This window comes from Caenorhabditis elegans, chromosome III (genome assembly GCF_000002985.6).
Source record: "Caenorhabditis elegans chromosome III".
Classification (NCBI taxonomy): domain Eukaryota; kingdom Metazoa; phylum Nematoda; class Chromadorea; order Rhabditida; family Rhabditidae; genus Caenorhabditis; species Caenorhabditis elegans.
Window position 1 is genome coordinate 13,119,400 of NC_003281.10, and position 20,890 is coordinate 13,140,289.

The window sequence follows — 20,890 nt, forward strand, 5'->3', positions numbered from 1 at the left end:
ATTTTAGTTTTAAATTTATTTAAAAATTTAAATATATTCAAAAAACCCATAAATTCTTTAACAAACGCGGCCATGAAATTTTGAAACTACAGTACTCTTTAAAGGCGCATACACGCGAAAACTGCCAATATTTTTCGCGTCTGTGTAATAGACAGTAATATTATCATTTCCTCTTCTTTGTTCATCCAATGCTTTGAATTATTTGGTATTTATTTTTGTGATTTTCGTGTTTTCTTTTTCCGAAAAAAAATGAGCCGTCTAAATGTTGGTATACATTAAAACAAGAGAAGATTAATTAATTATTTGTTTTCACTGTCTGCGTCTCTCCTCTCTCTCTCTCACCAACACACAACTCCCGGATGTCCCGCCCAATTCTCGCGCACTCTGCTGCAGACATACAGACCACGCCCACTTTTTGGGACATTTGGACACCGCCGACGGAGGTTGACTTTTTTAAAAATGCGAAGGTTTTCGAACATTTGTGTGATATTATTCTCGTTTCTTTATGCGACAGGTTTGTTTTTTTTCTCGGATTTTTAACGTGGCCGCCGAAAAATTGGTGGCTTTTAAAATGGAATTTTTAGGCCACAAGTTCCCTGGATTTTAGAAAACTCGGCCACCGATTTTCGCGCGGTTTTCAAACCCTGAAGTGCAATCGTGCTCCAGCGCTAATGGGGTCTCGTTAGGTATTGGCGGCAAAACTGTAAATTCAGAATTTTCAGCGTTTTTTGTGTCAAAATTTTTTTTTAACATGTTTTTAACATGTTTAACATGTAACATGTTAAATCAATTGGAAATTTAAAAAAAAAACACTAGAAACAACGAAAAATTCTAGAAAATTTTTTGAATTTCCGGTTTTGCCGTCAAATACCTAACGAGACCTATTGGTGTTGGAGCGCGATTGCACATTTTGATTTCAAAAACCCTCACAGAGCGAGTGTACAACGTTCGAATAAATGCTCCTTATTCATTTTATAAGCGTGGCCGAGTTTTCTGATTTTGCAGCCACGTAGTAGAAACCGCTCTCACAAGGAGTTCTGGCCTTCCTCATTGCACTTTTCGCGCCCCATTGACAAGTCGGACAACGCGTGGGAAAGTCGTGTACTCCACACTGACAAATACATTTAGTTTTACAAGCGAGCCGCGACGCGACACGCAACGCGCCGGAAATCTACATCAGATATGGCCGAGCAAAAATGGCCTAGTTCGGCAAACTCTTCCATTTCAATTTAGGAGGGAAGCCAGAAATCCGTTCGCTCTGTGCCCTTATTGTGGTTTTTATTTGTCGTTGGAGCGCGATTGCACACTTCGATTTCGAAAAATCGAAGTTTTATTGGAAAATGATCAGCTTTTTACATTTTTGAATTCAAAAATAAACAAGAAATATATAAATTCAAACGAAATTCAGTTTACAAGTGGATCACAACCACTTGACTTGAATCCTCGCATTACCTCTTCTCAACTAATCCCATTCTCAATCCATCTGCCCCTTGGAGCTCGACGGAGCCCTCCCTCAAAGTTTACTTATATAGAATAAACTACCAGCTCGCCGAGCTTAAGGGCTCCTTTTCCGAAACGTGTCAATTATGCAGGCTTTAGCCTCCCGAAACGAGGCGTGTAAAAAGGGCAGGTGGTGGTGGCCGAAAACTTTTTGTTTTAGTTTTAGTTGTAGCAAATCGAGCGGAAAGAGGAAGAGCCACTTTGTTGTTTTCACGTGGCTCCGAGAGTCCCCCATTTCTACCTGAGAGACATCTCTCCGGCTGGGATATATCGTGGGGCCTGAACAAGTGGCAAAAATCTCATAAAAATTGAGAAGATAACTCTTTTTTTTGGGTAAAATTGCAAAAAAAAAATCACATTGAACTTCATTGCAAGCTATGTCATTTTCGAACTATCCTGTTGAATAGGCTCCTAAAAAAATTAGCAGCAAAGGAGCAATTTGAACTTTTAAAAAAATTTTTCAGATTTTCAAAAAAAAACATTTTTTTAAATTTTTTCTAAAACTTTGGCAAATGATTAACAATGTTAATATTAACCATTTTAACACTTTCAGACTTAATCTTAATCTTTTCGGTGTTTTCTGTGCTTAAAAATATAATTTTTAACTACTTGCCAGTAATTTTTTTGTAATTTTCTGAAAAATTTCAAAAACATTTTAAATATAGAATTTTTGAAATTTCCACTAAAACTGTGTTTTTTTCGATTTTAATGTTGTTATTGCAGTGTTTTATTATAATGAAAAAATTTTTAAACGTTAAAAAAAGTAGTTTTTTTTTGAAAAATCTGAAACAAAAGTTTCTTCAGATTTTCAAAAAAAAAATTCTAATTTTTTCTGAATCTTTTGCAAATCATTAACAATGCCAATATTGGCATTACAAAATTTTAATTTTTTTCGCTATTATTCAAGCCAAAAATCTGGCAGCCCAACTGAAAAATTGTCCATCTAGGATAAGCCACATAAAAAAACCGAAAATAAATTAGTATTGTGTTTAAAAATATTTAAAAAATCAAAAATAGACATGTTTAGTGACTTGCTGAAGTGCCTAAACAATTTCGAACAATACAACATTTTTTGAAATTTTCAAAAAATGATTAAAAAGTTCAAAATACCTAAAAAAAATCATTGACAATCCCAGTTTCTAGGGGTTTCGCACCTTTAAAAAAATCTGAAAGTTCGAAAACTTTCAAAAAATCCTCCACAGAACATTTATCATTTTCAAATTGATTCTCTCTATTTCTCTCTTCATCTGGGAGGTCAGGTTAATGGCCTCATTTCGGGGCGGCAAAACAACCTGAAAGCCCTTTGAAATATGACAAAATTTGAGCAGACATCCCAAGAAACTTACCACACGCGGGGGGGGACTTAGCAAGGATGGTGTCATGTTGTGTTGTACAGAGGGGAGGTCATAAGGTCTAGTACTTTTTAAATCGAGTTTTAGAGAAGTAGAATATATTTTAGAGGCACTTACAATAGTTCAACATAGCCGAATATCATAATAAAAAATTCCAAAAAGTTTCAGGAAAAGTTTTGGTAAATTGCCAAAATATCTCAAAATCTGGTTTTTTTTCAATAATTTCGAGCATGTTTTAAAGAAATCGGAAAAAAAATGTTTTTTTTTGGATTGACTTCTATGATTGGTCTGAAAACTAATTTCCCCCCCCCCCCCCAATTTTTGAATACACACGTGGTGTCAGAGGGTCTCATTTCGGCTTGATCTACTTAGATCTACAAAAAATGCGGGAGAACAGACGCAGACTTTTCAACTGATTTCGCATGGTTAAAAACGTGCTGACGTCACATTTTTTTGGGCAAAAAGTTCCCCGCACTTTTTGTAGATGAAACCGCAATGAGAAAGCCTGACACCACGTGAATACAGACAAAAAAATTGAAATCATCAAAATTACCAAATATCATAGCGGAAAAATTTCAAAAAAAATTCTAAATTTTATATGATTTTTCGAAAATTAGAAAAATTTGCCAAAGTTAAAAAAAAATTGAAAAAAAAGTTTTTGCCATTTTTTGGAAGTTGTCGATATAAAAATAATGTTTTCTTCCGAATTTTATATTCTCTTTACCTATATTTAAATATTAATATTCCAACAGTGTAGGAATTGTGACCTCTCAAAAAGCGGCAAAAACTCAGTAATTGCCACTTGTCAGTAAAAAAAGCAAAACATTAATTTTTTTTAAACAGTCTTACTATTATATTAGGTCATTTAGGTGCTGCTTCACCGTTAAAGGTACACACCCCGCGGCAATAGGAAAATTCCGACAATCGGCAATTCCGGCTATTGCCGGTTTTCAAAATTTCCGGAAATTTCGGCAATTTACCGGTACACCATTTTTAAACAAGTCCCAGGGATTTAAATTTTTAAAAGCCTAAGAAGCTCCCTACTAAATTGAAAATCCTTGAAGTTCCCCCGAAATTATGATTTGTTTTCTCGAGAGACCCCGTGTCAACGTTTCCCACAATTTTGCCTGTCACCATGTGAATTCCCGTTCCCCCTTCTCCGCTTCCCGTGTCCCCTGGATATGATGTCCCCGGGGGAAGTCTCAGAACAAGAAGCCGTTTGTCTTCTTCTTCCGTCGGCGAGTTTTTGCTCCCTTATACTCTCCTCTGCTCCTCCTTCTTTTTTCCTAGCCCATTTTGCTCCATTTCAGGGGGGATAGTTTAGGTATTGAAAACGGGGGAAGAGTTTGTCTCCTCAAGAATATATAAACACGTTTAGGGAAAGAAGAAGGAGAAGATGACGAAGAAAAGTTTTGAGGAGCATTGAATAAGGAAATGGGATTTGTTGTAGAATTGAGAGAGAGAGAGAAAATGGGACATGATGGGATATGGGATGACGGGGGGAAAGGTATGGATGACGGGGGGAAAGAAGCGATTTCTGGTTTAGAATTGAACGAACTAAAAATTATAGAATTTGGACTTTACTAAACACGGATTTCTGACTTCCCTCATAAATTTAAATGGAAGAGCTGTCGAACTAGGCCATTTTGGCTCGGCCATACCTGGGGTAGATTTACGGCGCGTTGCGTGTCGCGTCGCGGCTCGATTGTAAAACTAAATGTATTTGTCCGTGTGGAGTACACGACTTTCCCACGCGTTGTCCGGCTTGTCAATGGAGCACGAAAAATTCAATAAGGAAAGCCAGAACCCCGTGACTAAACATTTATATACCGTAGAGTGAACGCAAAATTTGATCCAACATTTTTTTGAGGAGTTCCCTATTGTGGATTTTTTCAGACTTTTGAAATTTCAGTAATTTTAAATAAGAATCAAAAATTCCGGAAGATTTTTTGGAAATTTGTTTTTTTTTTCAAAGAAATTTCCTATCTTTGAAAACTTCAAATCTTTGAAATTCTGCAAAAAAGGAGCTTTGGAGCAAATTTATGGAGATCGAAAATAGTGGAAAAAATTTTTTTTGAAAAAATTCCAGTCCGATTTTTTTTCAGTTTAAATTGCTCCAAGGTACCTTAATTTTCGTAAGGATTTATATAAAACACATATTTTTTTTGAATGAAATGATTTTGATTTAGAAGTTAAAAATTAAGAAGCAACTCTGGAGCAAGTGAAAAATTTTTGCTCAAAATATTTTTAGAGCTACATTGAATTTACGGATTACGGTCAGTAGGAAATTAATTAAATCCTATTTTAATGGTGTTTATGGAACCAAATATTTCATAATAAAAGTAGCTTTTATTCCGAGTCAAAGCGATTTTGGAAGTCGTCGATTAGTTCTAAAAGGATTATTTTTAAAAATTGCAACAGTATTTTAGATTTCTAAAATAAAATAAATGTTTTGAAAATTTGGCTACTGTACTTTTTAAAGGCGCAAACACTAAGTTTTTGGGCCGGTACCTCTAAATAAAAGCCTGGCGAGACCGAGATCGGCTTTATAAGTCACAGAATTTTGCAAATGTGAAATGTTACGGGAACACTAAATTCAGAGAATGCGTACCGTGCAACATATTTGACGCGCAGAACATCTCGTAGAGAAAACTACAGTAATTCTTCAAATTACTATTGTAGCTCTGTAGTTTTCGCTACGAGATATTTTGCGCGTCAAATATGCTGTGCAATACGCATTCTCAGAATTTTGTGTTCTCGTAATAGTATTCAACATTATAATTTTACTCATCCTGCTCGGAAATTCCAAGCATCTGCCTCCTACTCTTCAACTATCACCTCTTCTTCCAAAGACCAAAACTCCTTGAGAATAATATTTTAGAATGACCAAAAAGTTCCACTATTTTTCCCGTTTTCGGAACTCCCCACTTTTCTTATCGTTTTCTCATAATCGGGGGAGCTAGTAGTGGTGTGCTCATCAAAATGTTGAGTAAGTACGAATGCGAAAAGCAAACGGAGAAAGATGCGAATCATTTCCGTTGAATATTCAGTGAATAAGCATAAAAGAAGTTGATGGTCAAAAGTATAGAAAAAGAAGTAAAGTAAAAATATGTAAATGCAAATTTTTCGCCTATTTGCAGGACATGGTGCATCGGAGGAGGTAATGGCGTGTCTTCGACAGGAAAGGTCTCGAGTGGAAAATCCATCACAAACGATTGTTAATGTGGTGGCGGAGAATCCGGCTTACTTGCATTGTAGTGTACCTCCAGACGCGGAGCATGAGGTAGGGTATTTTGAAGATCCGGGGAGTTTAAATGTTTGTTCGAATTTTACGAAAAATTAGATAAAAATTATTCAAATCACTATTTCTACGGGAACACAAAATTCTGAGAATGCATATTGTGCAACATATTTGAACCGCAAAATATCTCGTAGCGAAAACTACAGTAATTCTTTAAGTGATTAATGTAGAGCTTGTGTTGATTTACGGGCTCGATTTTCGGAATAAAATTGTAGCAAGCGATTTTTTCCGGCAAATCGGCAAATCGGTAAATTGCCATAATTGAAAATTTCCGGCAAATCAGCAAACCGGCAAGTTGCCGATTTTTCGAATTTGTGGCCAAAAAATTGCCGAACGGCAATTACAGCCCTGCTCTGTCTCAGACTAGAAAAACAAAATTTCATCAAGTACGAAAAAAGACTGCTAATTTTGAAGATTTTTCAACTTTTACTATTTGTCTATTTTGAATTACCGCGCCTCTAAAGGTCTCTAAACTCCGCCCATTTTTCCGTGCCGCACTTCAATTTTTAAGCTTTTTCTGATTTTCGGTAGAAACAGTTATAGTTCTCACAAAATATTTTTAATTGAACATTTATTTTTGTTTTCATGGTATTTTCGAATTATGAACTCTTAGGTCTATTTTTCACGGATTTCTGGCTTCTCTCATAAATTGAAATGGAAGAGTTTGCCGAACTAGGCCATTTTGGCTCGGACATATCTGGGGTAGATTAACGGCGCGTTGCGTGTCGCGTCGCGGCTCGATTTTAGTTATAAAGCTAAACGTATTTGTCCGTGTGGAGTACAAGACTTTCCCACGCGTTTTCCGGCGGGCGATCGTCAATGGAGCGCGAAAATTTCAATGAGGAAGGCCAGAGCCCCGTGAAAAAATATTATTCATCAAAAAAAAGTTGTTTCCAAATATTTAGGTGTTTTAAGATAAACGTATTTTTAAGTCAAAATTAGAAAAGGTGCGTCAAGCCCGTATTGCGGCACGGAAAAATGAGCGGAGTTTAGAGACACAAGTGCGGAAATTCAAAAACACGGGGTTCTGGCATTCCTCTTTAATTTTTTCGCGCTCCATTGACAATCGCCCGCCAGACAACGCGTGGGAAAATCGTGTACTCCAGACGGACAAATACATGTAGTTTTACAACTAAAATCGAGCTGCGACGCGACACGCAACGCGCCGTAAATCTACCCCAGATATGGCCGAGCCAAAATGGCCTAGTCCGGAAAAACTCTTCCATTTCAATTTATGAGGGAAGCCAGAAATCCGTGAAAAATTATTTTATTTTTCGTATTTCATGATGGGTTTCATGGTCTGAGAACGGTCTAATTTTCTAGATTTGGCCTAATATTTAGGTGTTTAGGAATGAAGATAAATATATTTTAGGTGAAAATTAGAAAAGTTGCGTCAAAATTTACCAAAACCGTATTGCGGCACGGAAAAATGAGCGGAGTTTAGAAAAGAGATTTGAAAGAGTTGAAAATGAACCAAAATCAATGCTCTTTTTTTTCAAACTCAATGAATTTTTTTCTTATAAAATCCCAAGGATTCGGCCAAACGATATCAAATTTATTTTTTACTGGAAATCGCTCTGTTACTTGTCTAAATTTTTTTATAATTTTTTTCCGAAAAAAAAATTTGAAAACTTCCTTGTTCCAACCTCCTTAACTTTACTTTTTCTTTCTATTTCTCTATTTTATCCATCTCTTTTTTCTTGATTCCCCTGGTTGCAAAAACGTTGTCTTCTTGTCGTGGATTGAAAAAAGGAAATGGCCAATTACGAGCTTCCTGTCAAAGTGTCCCTCCCCCCTCTTCTCATGCCGCCCATCTTTTTGAGAAGAGTCCTATGCTTAGGGGGTTGCATCATTTGGCTCATGAATCGGTAATTAGAAAGAACAAATCAAAAGGATGGGGGAAGGAAAACGGATGAGGAAGGTATAGAAGCTATTCATTAGGTAATTATTATTCTTATGAATGAAAGAAAATTCGGAGTGGAGAAGGGGGAAGAAGAAGCATTACTCATTAGTTTAACGGAAAAAAATTGTGGGAATTTCCGTAAAAACGTGGGCTAGACAATTCTGAGGGTGCAAAAAATTTTCTGTTACAGACCAATCAGGCCACGGGGTTCTGGCCTTCCTCATTGAATTTTTCGCGCTCCATTGACAATCGTCCACCGGACAACGCGTGGGAATGTCGTGTACTCCACACGAGTATAACCGAGCCGCGACGCGACACGCAACGCGCCGTAAATCTACCCCAGATATGGCCGAGCCGAAATGGCCTAGTTCGGCAAACTCTTCTATTTAAATTTATGAGGGAAGCCAGAACACCGTGCAATCAGGGTTGTTGCAAAAAAAATTTCGACCAAAAAACAAAAAAAATTATTTTTTTCGGGAAAAACTGATACTTTCAAGTTTTCTAAACAATTTTTTTTTCGATTTTTCGATTTTCCGGGGTCGCTGTCTCGATTTTTTGGCGATTTGGGCAAAAAACTGCCTGCCTACGTGCCTGCCTTCTACCTACAGCGTGCATTTTTAACCTTCATGTGTATTTGATATAAGCCTAAGTTCAATTTTACGCTTGGTTGAAAAATTTTAATTTTTCAAATTGATGCAAAAAAAGGTTGAGAACGCCAAGACGTTGGCGGAGCTTAATGTGGAAATTTTTGCATCGGAGACAGAAACTCCTGAGAAAAATGGTATTGATTCACATTTGATTGTTTTTGTTGTTGTATTATTTTCAAACTAAGTATAGAAAGCGATCAAGTTGGAAATTTGCTCGGGAAGTTTTGTATAGGATGTAAAATTTTCCAAATTAAGCCCGCCCATTTCTTGGTTATCTCAATGTTTTTGAATTGAATTTTCAAAATTTTCTAGTTCAAAACTTTAATTTAATACATTTATTTAACCATTTAATTTTCCAATTAATCACAATTTCATTGTCATCCAATTTTACACATTCCTCTATTGACGTATACGCGCGCGCGCGCGAAAAACTCAACGACCGTAATCGAATCGTCCTTCTTGTCGCTTTTGTGTTGTGGAGTCTAGCTGCCCGAAGAAGCACTGTTATTATACCATTATATCCCCCCGATAACTCGCTTCTCCAATAGAACAATGAATGCACATAAAGGTGTGTGTATGGGTATGGGTATGTACAGTATGACAGTTTGTGGGTATGGTTTAGGGAAAAAAGGTTGAGGGGATCCCTAATTAGAACTAGATGGTTTGAAAAAGTAATTCCCAAAAAAAATTGCCTGAAAGTTGAAAATTTCTGGAAAAAATTCTATAATTTGCTGGCAATTTTCAACAAAAATGTTCAACTTTCTAAAAATTCTATGAGCCTTTTTCCAATTGTCTCAACTAAAATGAACGCAATTTTCAAATTCATGTATTAATACAGCAAATATTTTTGCACATTCTAACACTAAATTAAACAAATATATTGGAGAACAGGCCCATTTTGTGCCTACAATTGGGCCCACAAATGCCGCGAGCCCATGTCTCCAAATATCTCTGAATAATTTTTTTTTTGCAGCAGTTTTATACTTTAAATTCCCCAAAGTTTCAAAAAAACTCAAAATATATGTATTATTCCAGATTGCATGGACCCGAGTCTCCGACGGAGCCTTATTGACAGCTGGCAACCGCACCTTCACACGAGATCCAAGATGGCAGGTGTCAAAGAAGTCTGCTAATATTTGGGTATTGAATTTGAGGTGAGAAGTTGGGAAATATAATTGGAGGAGGTTAGAAAACAACCAGTTTGAAATTTATTAAAATAAGATCGCTAACCGTTATAAGTTATTTATAGTAAGTTATATAGTAAGTTATATAGTAAGTTATATAGTTAGTTATATAGTAAGTTATATAGTAAGTTATATAGTTAGTTATATAGTTAATTGTATAGTAAGTTATATAGTTAGTTATATAGTAAGTTATATAGTAAGTTATATAGTTAGTTATATAGTTAGTTATATAGTTAGTTATATAGTAAGTTGTATAGTAAGTTATATAGTAAGTTATATAGTAAGTTATATAGTAAGTTATATAGTTAGTTATATAGTTAGTTATATAGTAAGTTGTATAGTAAGTTATATAGTAAGTTATATAGTTAGTTATATAGTTAGTTATATAGTAAGTTGTATAGTAAGTTATATAGTAAGTTATATAGTTAGTTATATAGTTAGTTATATAGTAAGTTATATAGTTAGTTATATAGTAAGTTATATAGTAAGTTATATAGTAAGTTATATAGTTAATTGTATAGTAAGTTATATAGTTAGTTATATAGTAAGTTATATAGTAAGTTATAGTTAGTTATATAGTAAGTTATTTAGTAAGTTATAGTAAGTTATATAGTAAGTTATATAGTTAGTTATATAGTAAGTTATATAGTAAGTTATATAGTTAGTTATATAAGTTTGTATATTTCCTGTGTATTTTTTCACATTCAATATACAACGTTTTAGTAAAAAAAATTGAGCCAATTTATTTTTTCCTCTGCTACTTATGCTAGCAAAACTCTTTTCTTTTTCAGACGAGCCGAGCAGCAGGATTCGGGATGTTATTTATGTGAAATCAATGACAAGCACAATACAGTGTATGCAGTTTATTTGAAAGTTCTGGAGCCACCACTTCCATCTCCATCTTCACTGCAGAGTGAGTTCTAGTTGGGTTTTCTCTGAGTTTGGAGCATTTTTTTTTAGCTTAAGCTTATTATAAAATTTAAAGAAACTACAGTAACTATTATCTACTTTAACAGTATTTGTGTGAGTAAGTAATAAGTTTATTAGCTAGAGATTAGTTGTAAAATATGATTTCAGTCGTCTTAAAGACTCATAAATTGTGATATAGAAATTTCAAAAGATTACTGATTTCCAGAAAAATCCACAAAACTGATGGCAAACATGTCTGGGGATGAAGTAGTTCTTAACTGTACTGTAACATCAACTGATAAGGATGAAGAAGTACTTGATGTGGTATGGACAAGAGATGGAAATACGATAAACTTTAATGACACTGAAAGTAAGTTTTTGCCTACTGAATATGGGAGTTTCATAAGTAAATTGTGAGCGAAAATAGTTGTCGGTTTTGCCTACCCTTCGCCTAACCTTGCCTTTGCTATCTTAAACTGCTGGGATAGGCTGGGCTAGACAAATCTAGTGTAGGCTAGGAAATCGGTGGGTAGGTTAGATATGTTTAGGATAGCGATAGTAAAGAAAATATCCTAAACATGTCTTTGCCTAGCCCTGCCTGGCCCAGCCTACCCCAGCCTAACCCAGCCCAGCCCAGCCCAGCCTAGCCCAGTTTTTTGTTTTGCTGGAATTGCAAGACTCTGATGTAAAAGTGAGAAAATCATTATACTTCTCTCAAAATCACGACAAACTTCAGCTAAAAATTACCGCTTTCCAAAAATGTGCCAGAAAAAGGCAGGCAGGCACCTAAGACAGAAACGTTACCTACCTATTATCGCTCTTGCATGAATATATGTAATTGAACTTTTGATCTGAAATTGCTATCCTAAACATGTCTAACCTACTCTACGATTACCTAACCTACCCTAGCCCAGCCTAGCCCAGCATAGCCCAGCCTAGCCCAGCCTAGCCCAGCCTAGCCCAAGCATACCCAAATATATATATAGCCCTAGCATACCCAAATATTGAATTGCTTAGAATTGCAAATGAGTGGTTTGTATGTGTAAGTTGATCGACTTGTTCAGTTTACATTACTCTGTCTCGTTCGGGGTAGCCAAAACCTCACAAAACAAACAAGTTCCTTCCGGGGGGACCACCAGAAGTTGGAGACGTCCCCCCACCATTTTCCAATTTCCTCTCAATTACCACACACACTGCTTGAATAAAAATCCCGTGTATGTATACTACATCATGGACGAGCGGAACTATAATTGGCGGATGGATGGATTGGATTAGATCGGAGAGAGCGGGAGAGAGAGAAGCAGGTGTGCAATGGAGCGAGTATGAGTGATGATAGAAGACACCTCGGGATGTTTGGAGGACCGGGGAGGGGGATAATGTTTTATTCATCATTCCGCCACTCATCATCATCTCTCAATTCAATTGAATTGTGTGTATTTAGAAGAATAAAATATTTGGAGGAGATAGGCATACGAAAACTGCCGGGGTCTTCCGTCCTTCCCGTCAAGAGCGGTCGGAACAACTTAGCAGCCGACGTCCTACGGGCATCTACAGTAGCCAAGAACTGGGCGGCAGTTCCTGAACTTTTGGCATTTTTTGAGAAAACTATAGCACATGTTCAAGTCCTTTAGATATTTGAATAGATCATGAAATTCGAAAGAAATTTTTTTTTGATCGACGGCTTCCAAAAAAGTGGTAAAAACTGGGATTTTTCCAATTTTCAAAAAATCATAGAAAATTTAAAAAAATTTTACTACGATATTTGGTCAGGGTGCTATATTCTCTTTTTTGGATCCAATCTACAGTATACATTTTTGAAAAACACCAAAAATATGGGTGAATTGATGCAAAAACTTGAAGAAAGCCAAGAAGTGGGCCGGGCTCAATGTGGAAAATTTAGCATCGGAGACAAAAATTCCTGAGCAAAATTTAATTGTTTCACATTAAAAAATCAGGAAAAATCCCTTTTTTGGTGTGAAGTCTCCGGAAAATTGGCAATTGGTGGTTGAAAAAAAGGCAAAAATCTGATGCAAAAATTGAGAAAATTTACTATAATAAGATAATTCAAAAAATACTGCGAAAATTCTAACTTTTGCAGAAAATTGCCTGAAGGAGGTAGGCAGGCACCTAGGCCTAAAAAGTTGCCTACCTACCATGTAATTAAAATTTTGATCTGTAATTTTCAGTACACTATTTTCACTAATTTTGTGTCCTGTAAATTGCTCTAAAAACAATTTTATTTTTTGGATTTCTAAGTGAGTGAAATTATTTCTCTCCTCTGCAGTTCTCCTTAATTTAAAATTTTCAAACCATGCACTTCTCGCGTTCCTGCCTCCCACCCTAATCCTCTCAATTTCGTTCGAAAATTTACATAACGAGATCTCGAGGTGTTGAGTAGTACAAGTGTTTGAGCTCTCTTATGTATAATAAGGTACTTGATATTTTCGAAAACAGAAATTGAGGTGGTTGGGGGAAGAGGGGATGTTTGACTCCTAGTTGTAGGGGAAGTTGAGAAAATTCGATAACCAAAATGTGTTTCCAGAATACATTCTGAAAGTGAAAAGAGACGCTGGAGTTGTGATTGAAACGATGCGAATCCGGAAGGCGACAATGGAGGATGATGGGAATTACGCTTGTGAGCATAGTCAGCAGAAGGCGTCACAAATTGTTCACATCAATAGTAAGTTTAAATCAAAAATTGCATTTAGAGCAGGGGTGTGCGGTAAATTTGTCTATTTTGCCAAATTTGCCGAGCCCGGCAAATTTCAAACTTTGCCGCACACCTTGATTTGAAGTAGGCATGCATTGTTTTGCCTACCTATTGTTTATTAGGATCAGGGGTGGGCTGCAATTGCCGATCGGCAAATTTTTTGATGGCAAAATTGGCGAATCGGCAAATTACAGGTTTGTCGGTTCGCCGGAAAATTTCAATTCCTGCAATTCACCGGTTTGCCGATTTGCCGGAAATTTTCAATTCCGGCAATTTGTCGGTTTGCCAATTCGCCGGAAAGTTTCAATTTCAACAATTTGTCGGTTTGCCGATTTGCCGGAAATTTTCAGTTCCGACAATTTACCGTTTTACCGGAAATTTTCTATTCTAAAAATTTGCCGTTTTGCCGGAAATTTTCAATTCCGGCAATTTGCCGATTTGCCGGAAATTTCCAATTCAAGCAATCTGGCGGTTTGCCGATTTGCCGGAAATTTTTATTTTCGTCAGTTTGCCGGTTTGCCGATTTGCCGGAAATTTCCAATTCAGGCAATCTGGCGGTTTGCCGATTTGCCGGAAATGTTTATTTTCGTCAGTTTGCCGGTTTGCCAATTCGCCGGAAATTTCAATTCCGGCAATTTTCCGGTTTGCCGGAAAAAGTCGTTTGCCGCCCACTTCTATGTTAGGACACCATTGGGTTACTGTAGTGGTGCAATAGGGATACGGAAGAAGACCCTTTCTGAAAATGGGCGAATTCTGACGAGAATTAATTGCCGGTTTCCTATCACTTTCCTATCAAAATTCAAAAAAAAACATTTTTCAGAAGCAGAAGCTCAAACATCCAACTCTGCAACATTCCCTTGCTCCATATTCTCCATTTCAATTTTTATGTATTTTTTATATTTATAGCTTATTCCTGAACATCTGAAAATTAACTATTACTATTGAATTATCATCAAAAAAAATTCTCAATGATTCTGACTTCCTCTTTAAAGTGCGGGTTTTTATTTTTTAAATAAATTATGCTTGAAACTTTATTAATAGTATTATTCGAGATCATTTTTTTCAGAGAATCAAAATATAAATAAATTACCAATTACGTAGATATCTGCTATTTTTCTTTAAGTTCTTCTAAATCAGGATTTTTCGATTTTCGACACGATTTACAACGGTTCAGTTTCAGGCTTTCAAAGGCCTCTATATATTGTTGGTCCCTCTTTTTAGTGTGCCATGCCAGAATTTCATAAGATTCCCGGTCGTTTGTCTGAAACATAAATGTTTTTTAAGCTTAGTTTTTCAAAAATTACGCTTAGGCTTAGGTGTAGTTTTAGGCTTAGGCTTAGACTTAGGCTTAAGCTTAGATATAAACCTAGGCTTAGGCTTAGGCTTGGCGTCAGTGGCGAGCGTTACGCTATTTAGGCTTGTTAGGCTTAGGCTTAGGCTTAGGCTTAGACTTAGGCTTGGGCTTAGGCTTAAACTTAGGCTTTGGCTTAAACTTCGGCTGAGGCTTGGCGTCACTGGCGAGCGTTAGCTGACGCTATTTTGGCTAGGGTTTATTATGCTTAGGCTTAAGCTTAACTTTATATACTAGGTTTAGGGTTAGACTTAGGCTTAGGCTTAGGCTTAGACTTAGCCCGAGGCTTAGATTTAGGCTTAGGCTTAGAGTTAAGCTTATAGGGTGGGCTTGGGCCTAGGCTTAGGCTTAGGCTTACAAGCTAGGCTTACAAGCTTGAAACATATCAAAATCTGCATCTTACCGCTTCCTCTATCATATACATAAATGGAAGTTGATTTTTTTTGATCCCAACGTCGCCGGCAAGCAAGCCAGTAATGAACACATCTTCAACCTGGAAAATTGCTATACTTACTATTACGGGAACAGTAAATCATGAGAATGCGTACTTGGTGCATTTCATTTGACGCGCGATATCTTTTAGCGAAAACTACAGTAAGAACTCAAATAACAATAGATATTTAAGCTCTTACTGTAGTTTTCGCTAAGAGATATCGCGCGTCAAATAAAATGCACTAAGTACGCATTCTCATGATTTATTGTTCCCGTAATAGTTAGGGTCAAATTTTTAGGAAGAAAATTTATCTTCAAAATTAAAACATCTTGTGAGTTTTGGATCAAGATACTAGAACTACTGAATGTGATATGACGCTTCTAATTTAACGATTTTACAATTTTTCCACATCTACAGAAATAAATTTCCTATGCTTTGTTGCTTCGACAATCCGTTTTGCAGCTTTTCGTGTCAAAAAATACGTTGGTCCCGATAAATATGATGGATAAACTGAGCATTTGAAAGAGTTTTTGGAAATTTGCCTGAAAATTCAAATTTTGCAGTTACCAATGTTGAACAAAGTTACCATTTTGCATTGTCTTCCCCATGATTAACTGCAACTCCAGCTTCATATTTCTCACCGTAAATGGAAAAAGTTGACGTATTGATTGTTTTATCATTGATTAGTGGGGTGAGTTGATCCGGATAGAAAAGGACGTCTTCATCGATTTTGCCAATTAGATTGGGTGATTTTGTTTTTGAAATTGAGTAAAGTAGCAAGGATATTGTCTGAAAAAGTATAGGTTAGTTCAAATCTGGCTTTTCCGATTTTCAGAAGCCCGAAAAATCTGAAATTTTAGAAAATAAAAATAAAACTCTGTGCAGGTGTATATTTTCGGTATTTTGAATTTCAAAAAAAATTGGGAAATTTTATAATTGTCGAGTTCAACGAAATTTATTTTATTATGTTAAAGTTATTATTTTTTAGAAAAAAGCGGCCTGAAAATTTTTCTCTGCGCCCTCTCATTTTCTTATGCTATTTCTCATGTTCTTGTATTTTAAGTCTATGTCAAAGAGTCCGATTTTCTTGTTGTTATATTTTTGACTGAAAAAAAAATATTTTTGACGGAAAAATTTTTTTGACTGAAAAAAATTGTTTTGACTGAAAAATTTTGGTCAAGAAGTTTCACATTTTCGCTTACTTTGACATAGACTTAAAAATACAGGAGCGTGAGAAATAATATAAGAAAGTGAGAGGGCGCAGAGAAAACTTTCAGACCGATTTTTTTCTTTAAAAAAATTAATAACTAAATTTCGTTGAACTCGAAAATTGCCGAATTATCAAATTTCTATTTTTTTTAAATTCGAAATACCAAAAATATGAACCCACAACTAGAGTTTTATTTGTATTTTCTTAATTAAAAAACTTTTTTTTTTAATTCCAGAATGTCCAAAATCAGAAAAAGAGAAATTATTAAAATAATTATTTTTCAAATGACAAAAATTTTTTTTTTCAAAAAATATATACCTTATATGATAAATTGAGATAATTATCCTCCAAATCAATGACAATCATATCTCCAAAAACTTTGGCTTCTTCCAAAACCACTGCATTCAATTTCTCGTCTGCTCCATTTATTCCGACCAGAAATAATGCCTTCATCCTTCCATCGCCAATTATTTGACTATTTTCTGGATTCATCCAAGTTTTTCGTAGAATGTTGCGACGAGCGAAATTGTCACAATTCGAAGAAACAATCATTAGTATTTCCGAATTTTCCAAGAAATTTGGTAGATGAAGCCATGTGTAATTTTGTTGAATATCAGTGAAGGCGATACGAAAATTGGAACCATCGTCGATTGTATTTCCTAGGTTGTTGTCTGAATAATTAATTGTTTGAAATTTTTTTAAAGGTTGAGATATTTTACTATTTTTGACAAATTTTCATTTTACACGACGGAAAATATGCCGTAATGACTAAATATTGACTGTTAAAATTTTTAAAATTTTTTCTAAGCTTTTTTATAATTTTCCTAAATTTTGCAAAAAAAAATTTCAAAATTTTGATTATCATTTTTTTAACCTAATTTTGGCATTTTCGCGTTTTCCAGCTTTTTTTAAATTTTTTTAAAATTTTCAGTCAAGGTTTTGGTATGTTTCCAAACTTTCAACAGAGAAGTTTTGAGCAATATCGACTCTTCGAACTACTTATAAATGACTAAAACAAAATTAAAATATAAAATTAGTATAAAAATTTTTTTGGGCACATCACAAAAACTAACACATATGTACTGTTTTTTTTTAATTTAGAAATTAAAAACTTATAGCTAAAAACTTTTGTAAGTACTCACTCTCTTGCCACTCGTCTTGTATACACTCTCGATCGATTTGGGTGAATTGTTGAGTATTTTTGTATACTGAAAAAAATATTACTGGCGCAGGAAAAAATTAAAAACTTACGAAGCAAGAATCCCGACGCAACAATGATAAATATTACAACTAAACGATTGACTCTTGATGAAGCTCGACGGCTTTGCCGCATTGGTGGACTGAAATTCATTTCAGTCGAAATAAAACTATAAAGTACTCAGTATACTTCAGTATAGTTTTTTTTTGAAAGTTCATTCTGCGGTGGGAAATTTATTTCAAAACTATTAAAAAGCTGTTCAAATTTGGAAAATTCTAACAAGCTTTAGGGGAACAATTTCAGATTTTTTCCAGAAAAAATTGTTGAAAAAGTTTTTAGAATATTTGATTTTGCGGAAAAAATTTCATGTTTACAAATTCTTTCATATTGCTTTCCTACTATTAATAAAGTTTTAAAATTATAAAAGTATCGCAAAAATCCAATTTTAAAAACCTTAAAAACCCAATATTTTTGATTTTTTCCACAAAATTTTATTTCAAGCAGGGCCCCGAAACTAGTGAAACACGTTTTCACTGAAAAAAAATTTCAAATCAAAAGTTCACAGGGTAAGAGCAGAGGTGTGTAAGGTTTGTAAAGCTTTTTGGAAATTTCAATTTTTTCAAAAAAAAAAATCTAAAATTTTTTAAAAACAAAAATTTGAAATATTTGCCCACTGTTCAACAATTCTGAAAACATACAAGGTTCTAAAAAATTCATTGAAAATTTGGGTTTTCAAATTTCGGGGTTAAACTGACCCTCTAAAACGCAAATTATTTCTCACAAAGTTGATTAGTAACTTTCATAGAACATCAACAACTAATATCTAACTTTTTAAGCATTTAGAGAAATGAAAACTCACGAGGTAACAAAATGTTCGTAGTAAGCGAATCTTAACGGTTGTTCTGAAAATTTAAAAAAGGTGATTTTAAAATAAATAGACCGAGAGAACAAAGCACAAAAATATCCACATCATTTCGCATTTTATGGTTTGTTTGGTTTTGCTCGTTTTCCAAAAAGCGATACTATTTCTCATGCTTCGCTTGATATTTGCATACCAAGAAAACTGTAGTAAAAATCTACTTTTTTTTGATTACTTGCAAGCAAGGTTGAAATTTATTATTATTTTTTTCTGAAATTTGAAATTTAATATTTAAAAATTCAAAGAAAAAAAAATTAGAAAACAACTTTTTTTGAAGACGATTTTATTTATTTTTATTTGGGTCTCATCACAATAAAATAGTTATAAATATTTGTATCATCATTTTTTGTAATTATTAATATAGGTATATTTTTTTCAATTCAAAACCACTGACTCATTTCCTTGCTATACATTTTCCCATTTTTCACCCGGTGGAAAAATGTGATAACTGCGAAAAAATTGTTAATTGTACTTTTGTATAGTCGGGTGTAAAGTATAAAAAATTGAATGCTATACTATAAAACATTTAGTTTGGTCAGAACAGTGAGATCTTTGAGCTGAGCATAGAAAATAAAACCTTCAGATAGAAAAGATTAGAATGAAAATAGAATTAACAATTTAAAAGTGGAGTACGGCCAGTGGGGAAATGATCTAAAATGATTATATATTGTAGTAAAAGTTTGCAAAAAAAATTTTGGAACTTTTTTTCCCATTTTTTAAAACCTATTTTTTGGAAGTCGTTGATCCAATAAATTGATTTTTCTTCAGTTTTATATTTTAATTATTTTTAAAATATTAATATTTCTACATTTTTTAAAAAGTGTCCTGGAAAAAATTCCTAAATTTTGGTAAATTTTGGTAAATTGGCAATATTCCCAAAAATGTGGGTTTTTCGAGAAATTAAATTCTATGCTATTTGAGCGAACTACAATAATGTTTAAATGTATATACATCAGCTGAAAATTACTCAAATATTTTTTCTTTCGAATTTTCTTTCGAGTTACAAGCTTTAAAAAAAAAATTTCAAAAATATACCCGCAAGATGTCAGCCGCTCTAGCTTTCCTCACAGTGGAGTTCACAATAATTTGGTCACAACAAAAGTGTAGAAAACGTTAATATAAATATTTTGTCAGTTGAAAAATTGTTGCAAATCTTATCAGCTTTTAGGTAGTACATAATTAAAAAATATGAAAAATCAATTGAAAAGTTATTTTTTTATTGTTTTTTTTTATTCCTGATCGACGTCCAAAATCATGATAGATGAAAAAAAATAAACTGTGAATCAAAAAAATTTTCTAAAATTATTTTTGAAAAGTTTTATTATGATATATAATAAATTTCTATATATTCTATAGTTTTAGCAGAGTGATTTTTAAGAAGGAATTAATATTATTGAGAATAAATTTTTCTTCCTGACGTGAAATTATTAAAGCAAGACTTAGACAGCATGAGAAAAATAAAATTGAATGTAACCAACTGATAACGGAAAATTATCATATCAATGAAATATATTTGCTCACCCACCTGTGTACCGGCTCACTAAATCGTGGGACACCCTCTCCACAGAATTTATTGATGAGTTTCGACCAGCCATCATTGCTTTCGTGCTGTAATAAAGTTTGAGAAGAGTACGTTATTACGGTAATACATAATTCTGAAAATGCGTATTGCACAACATATTTGACGCGCAAAATATCTCGTAGCGAAAACTACAGTAATATGACTACTGTAGTCGATTTAATAGCAAGGGCTCAATTTTTGAAATGAATTTCTTTTTGAATAACAACAGCGATATTCTTCGTATAAATTTCATATTTTTTGCTAAATTTTAATATTCTATCGATAAAAAATCGAAAAACTTCAAGGTTTTTATGGAAAAAAATCTTTAAAAAAAATGGACAATTCGAAAAAATTCAAATTAAAACAATAAGACGTTTTCGAAACATTTTGCCACGACGTTCTTAAAAATTAAAAATTTTTAGACAAACTATAAACTATAGGGAAACTTGAAAAATTCGGGAACTTCAAAAATTCATATTTTTCCCGAAAAACTTTTAGAAAACTAGATTTTTGGAAACTTGTGCAAACTTGTCGGGAGTTTGAAATAGTTTCAAACTCCCGAAAAATTTGTGGAATTTGCTGGAAAGTTTGAAAAACTGGAGAGTTCGGGAAAACTTGAAAAACTTTTGAAAAAAATCTGGAAAGATATAGATAATTCTGGAAAAGTTCTAGAAAAGGGAATGAAATTTAAATTCTAGAAAACTCGAAAAAA

The 20,890-nt window shown here is 34.2% G+C and overlaps 2 protein-coding genes across 5 annotated transcripts; one reads left to right on the plus strand and one right to left on the minus strand.

Moving 5' to 3' along the window:
- Positions 1–420: 420 nt before the first annotated feature.
- zig-8 (Zwei Ig domain protein zig-8) lies at positions 421–14,539 on the plus strand. Its single transcript, NM_067313.7, has 7 exons — positions 421–514; positions 5,993–6,135; positions 9,739–9,857; positions 10,679–10,800; positions 11,023–11,166; positions 13,339–13,476; positions 14,327–14,539. The coding sequence occupies exons 1-7, from the start codon at positions 460–462 to the stop codon at positions 14,410–14,412; spliced, it is 807 nt and encodes a 268-aa protein (NP_499714.1). The 5' UTR covers positions 421–459; the 3' UTR covers positions 14,413–14,539.
- Positions 14,507–20,227, minus strand: bre-2 (the record flags this gene model as incomplete). 4 transcript variants are annotated; one of them, NM_067314.4, is made up of 9 exons in its annotated part: positions 14,507–14,767; positions 15,261–15,350; positions 15,689–15,832; positions 15,877–16,079; positions 16,819–17,171; positions 17,643–17,708; positions 17,752–17,840; positions 18,558–18,600; positions 20,143–20,227. In NM_067314.4, 6 exons carry the CDS (start codon positions 17,831–17,833, stop codon positions 15,272–15,274), a joined length of 927 nt encoding a protein of 308 aa, NP_499715.2. The 4 variants fall into 4 exon arrangements, with proteins under 4 accessions (NP_499715.2, NP_001255188.1, NP_001255189.1 ...); NM_001268259.3 differs by having other exon boundaries at positions 14,526–14,767; positions 15,706–15,832; NM_001268260.1 differs by having other exon boundaries at positions 14,615–14,767; positions 15,700–15,832; positions 20,143–20,215.
- Positions 20,228–20,890: the final 663 nt, after the last annotated feature.

What these genes read in the sequence shown, in the direction of transcription:
- zig-8 (NM_067313.7), top strand. Translation starts at nt 460, where the DNA reads ATGCGAAGGTTTTCGAACATTTGTGTGATATTATTCTCGTTTCTTTAT. An exon ending in CTCGTTTCTTTATGCGACAG is followed by an intron (nt 515 to 5,992) that starts GTTTGTTTTTTT and finishes GCCTATTTGCAG; the next exon opens with GACATGGTGCATCGGAGGAG. An exon ending in AAACTTTAATGACACTGAAA is followed by an intron (nt 11,167 to 13,338) that starts GTAAGTTTTTGC and finishes ATGTGTTTCCAG; the next exon opens with AATACATTCTGAAAGTGAAA.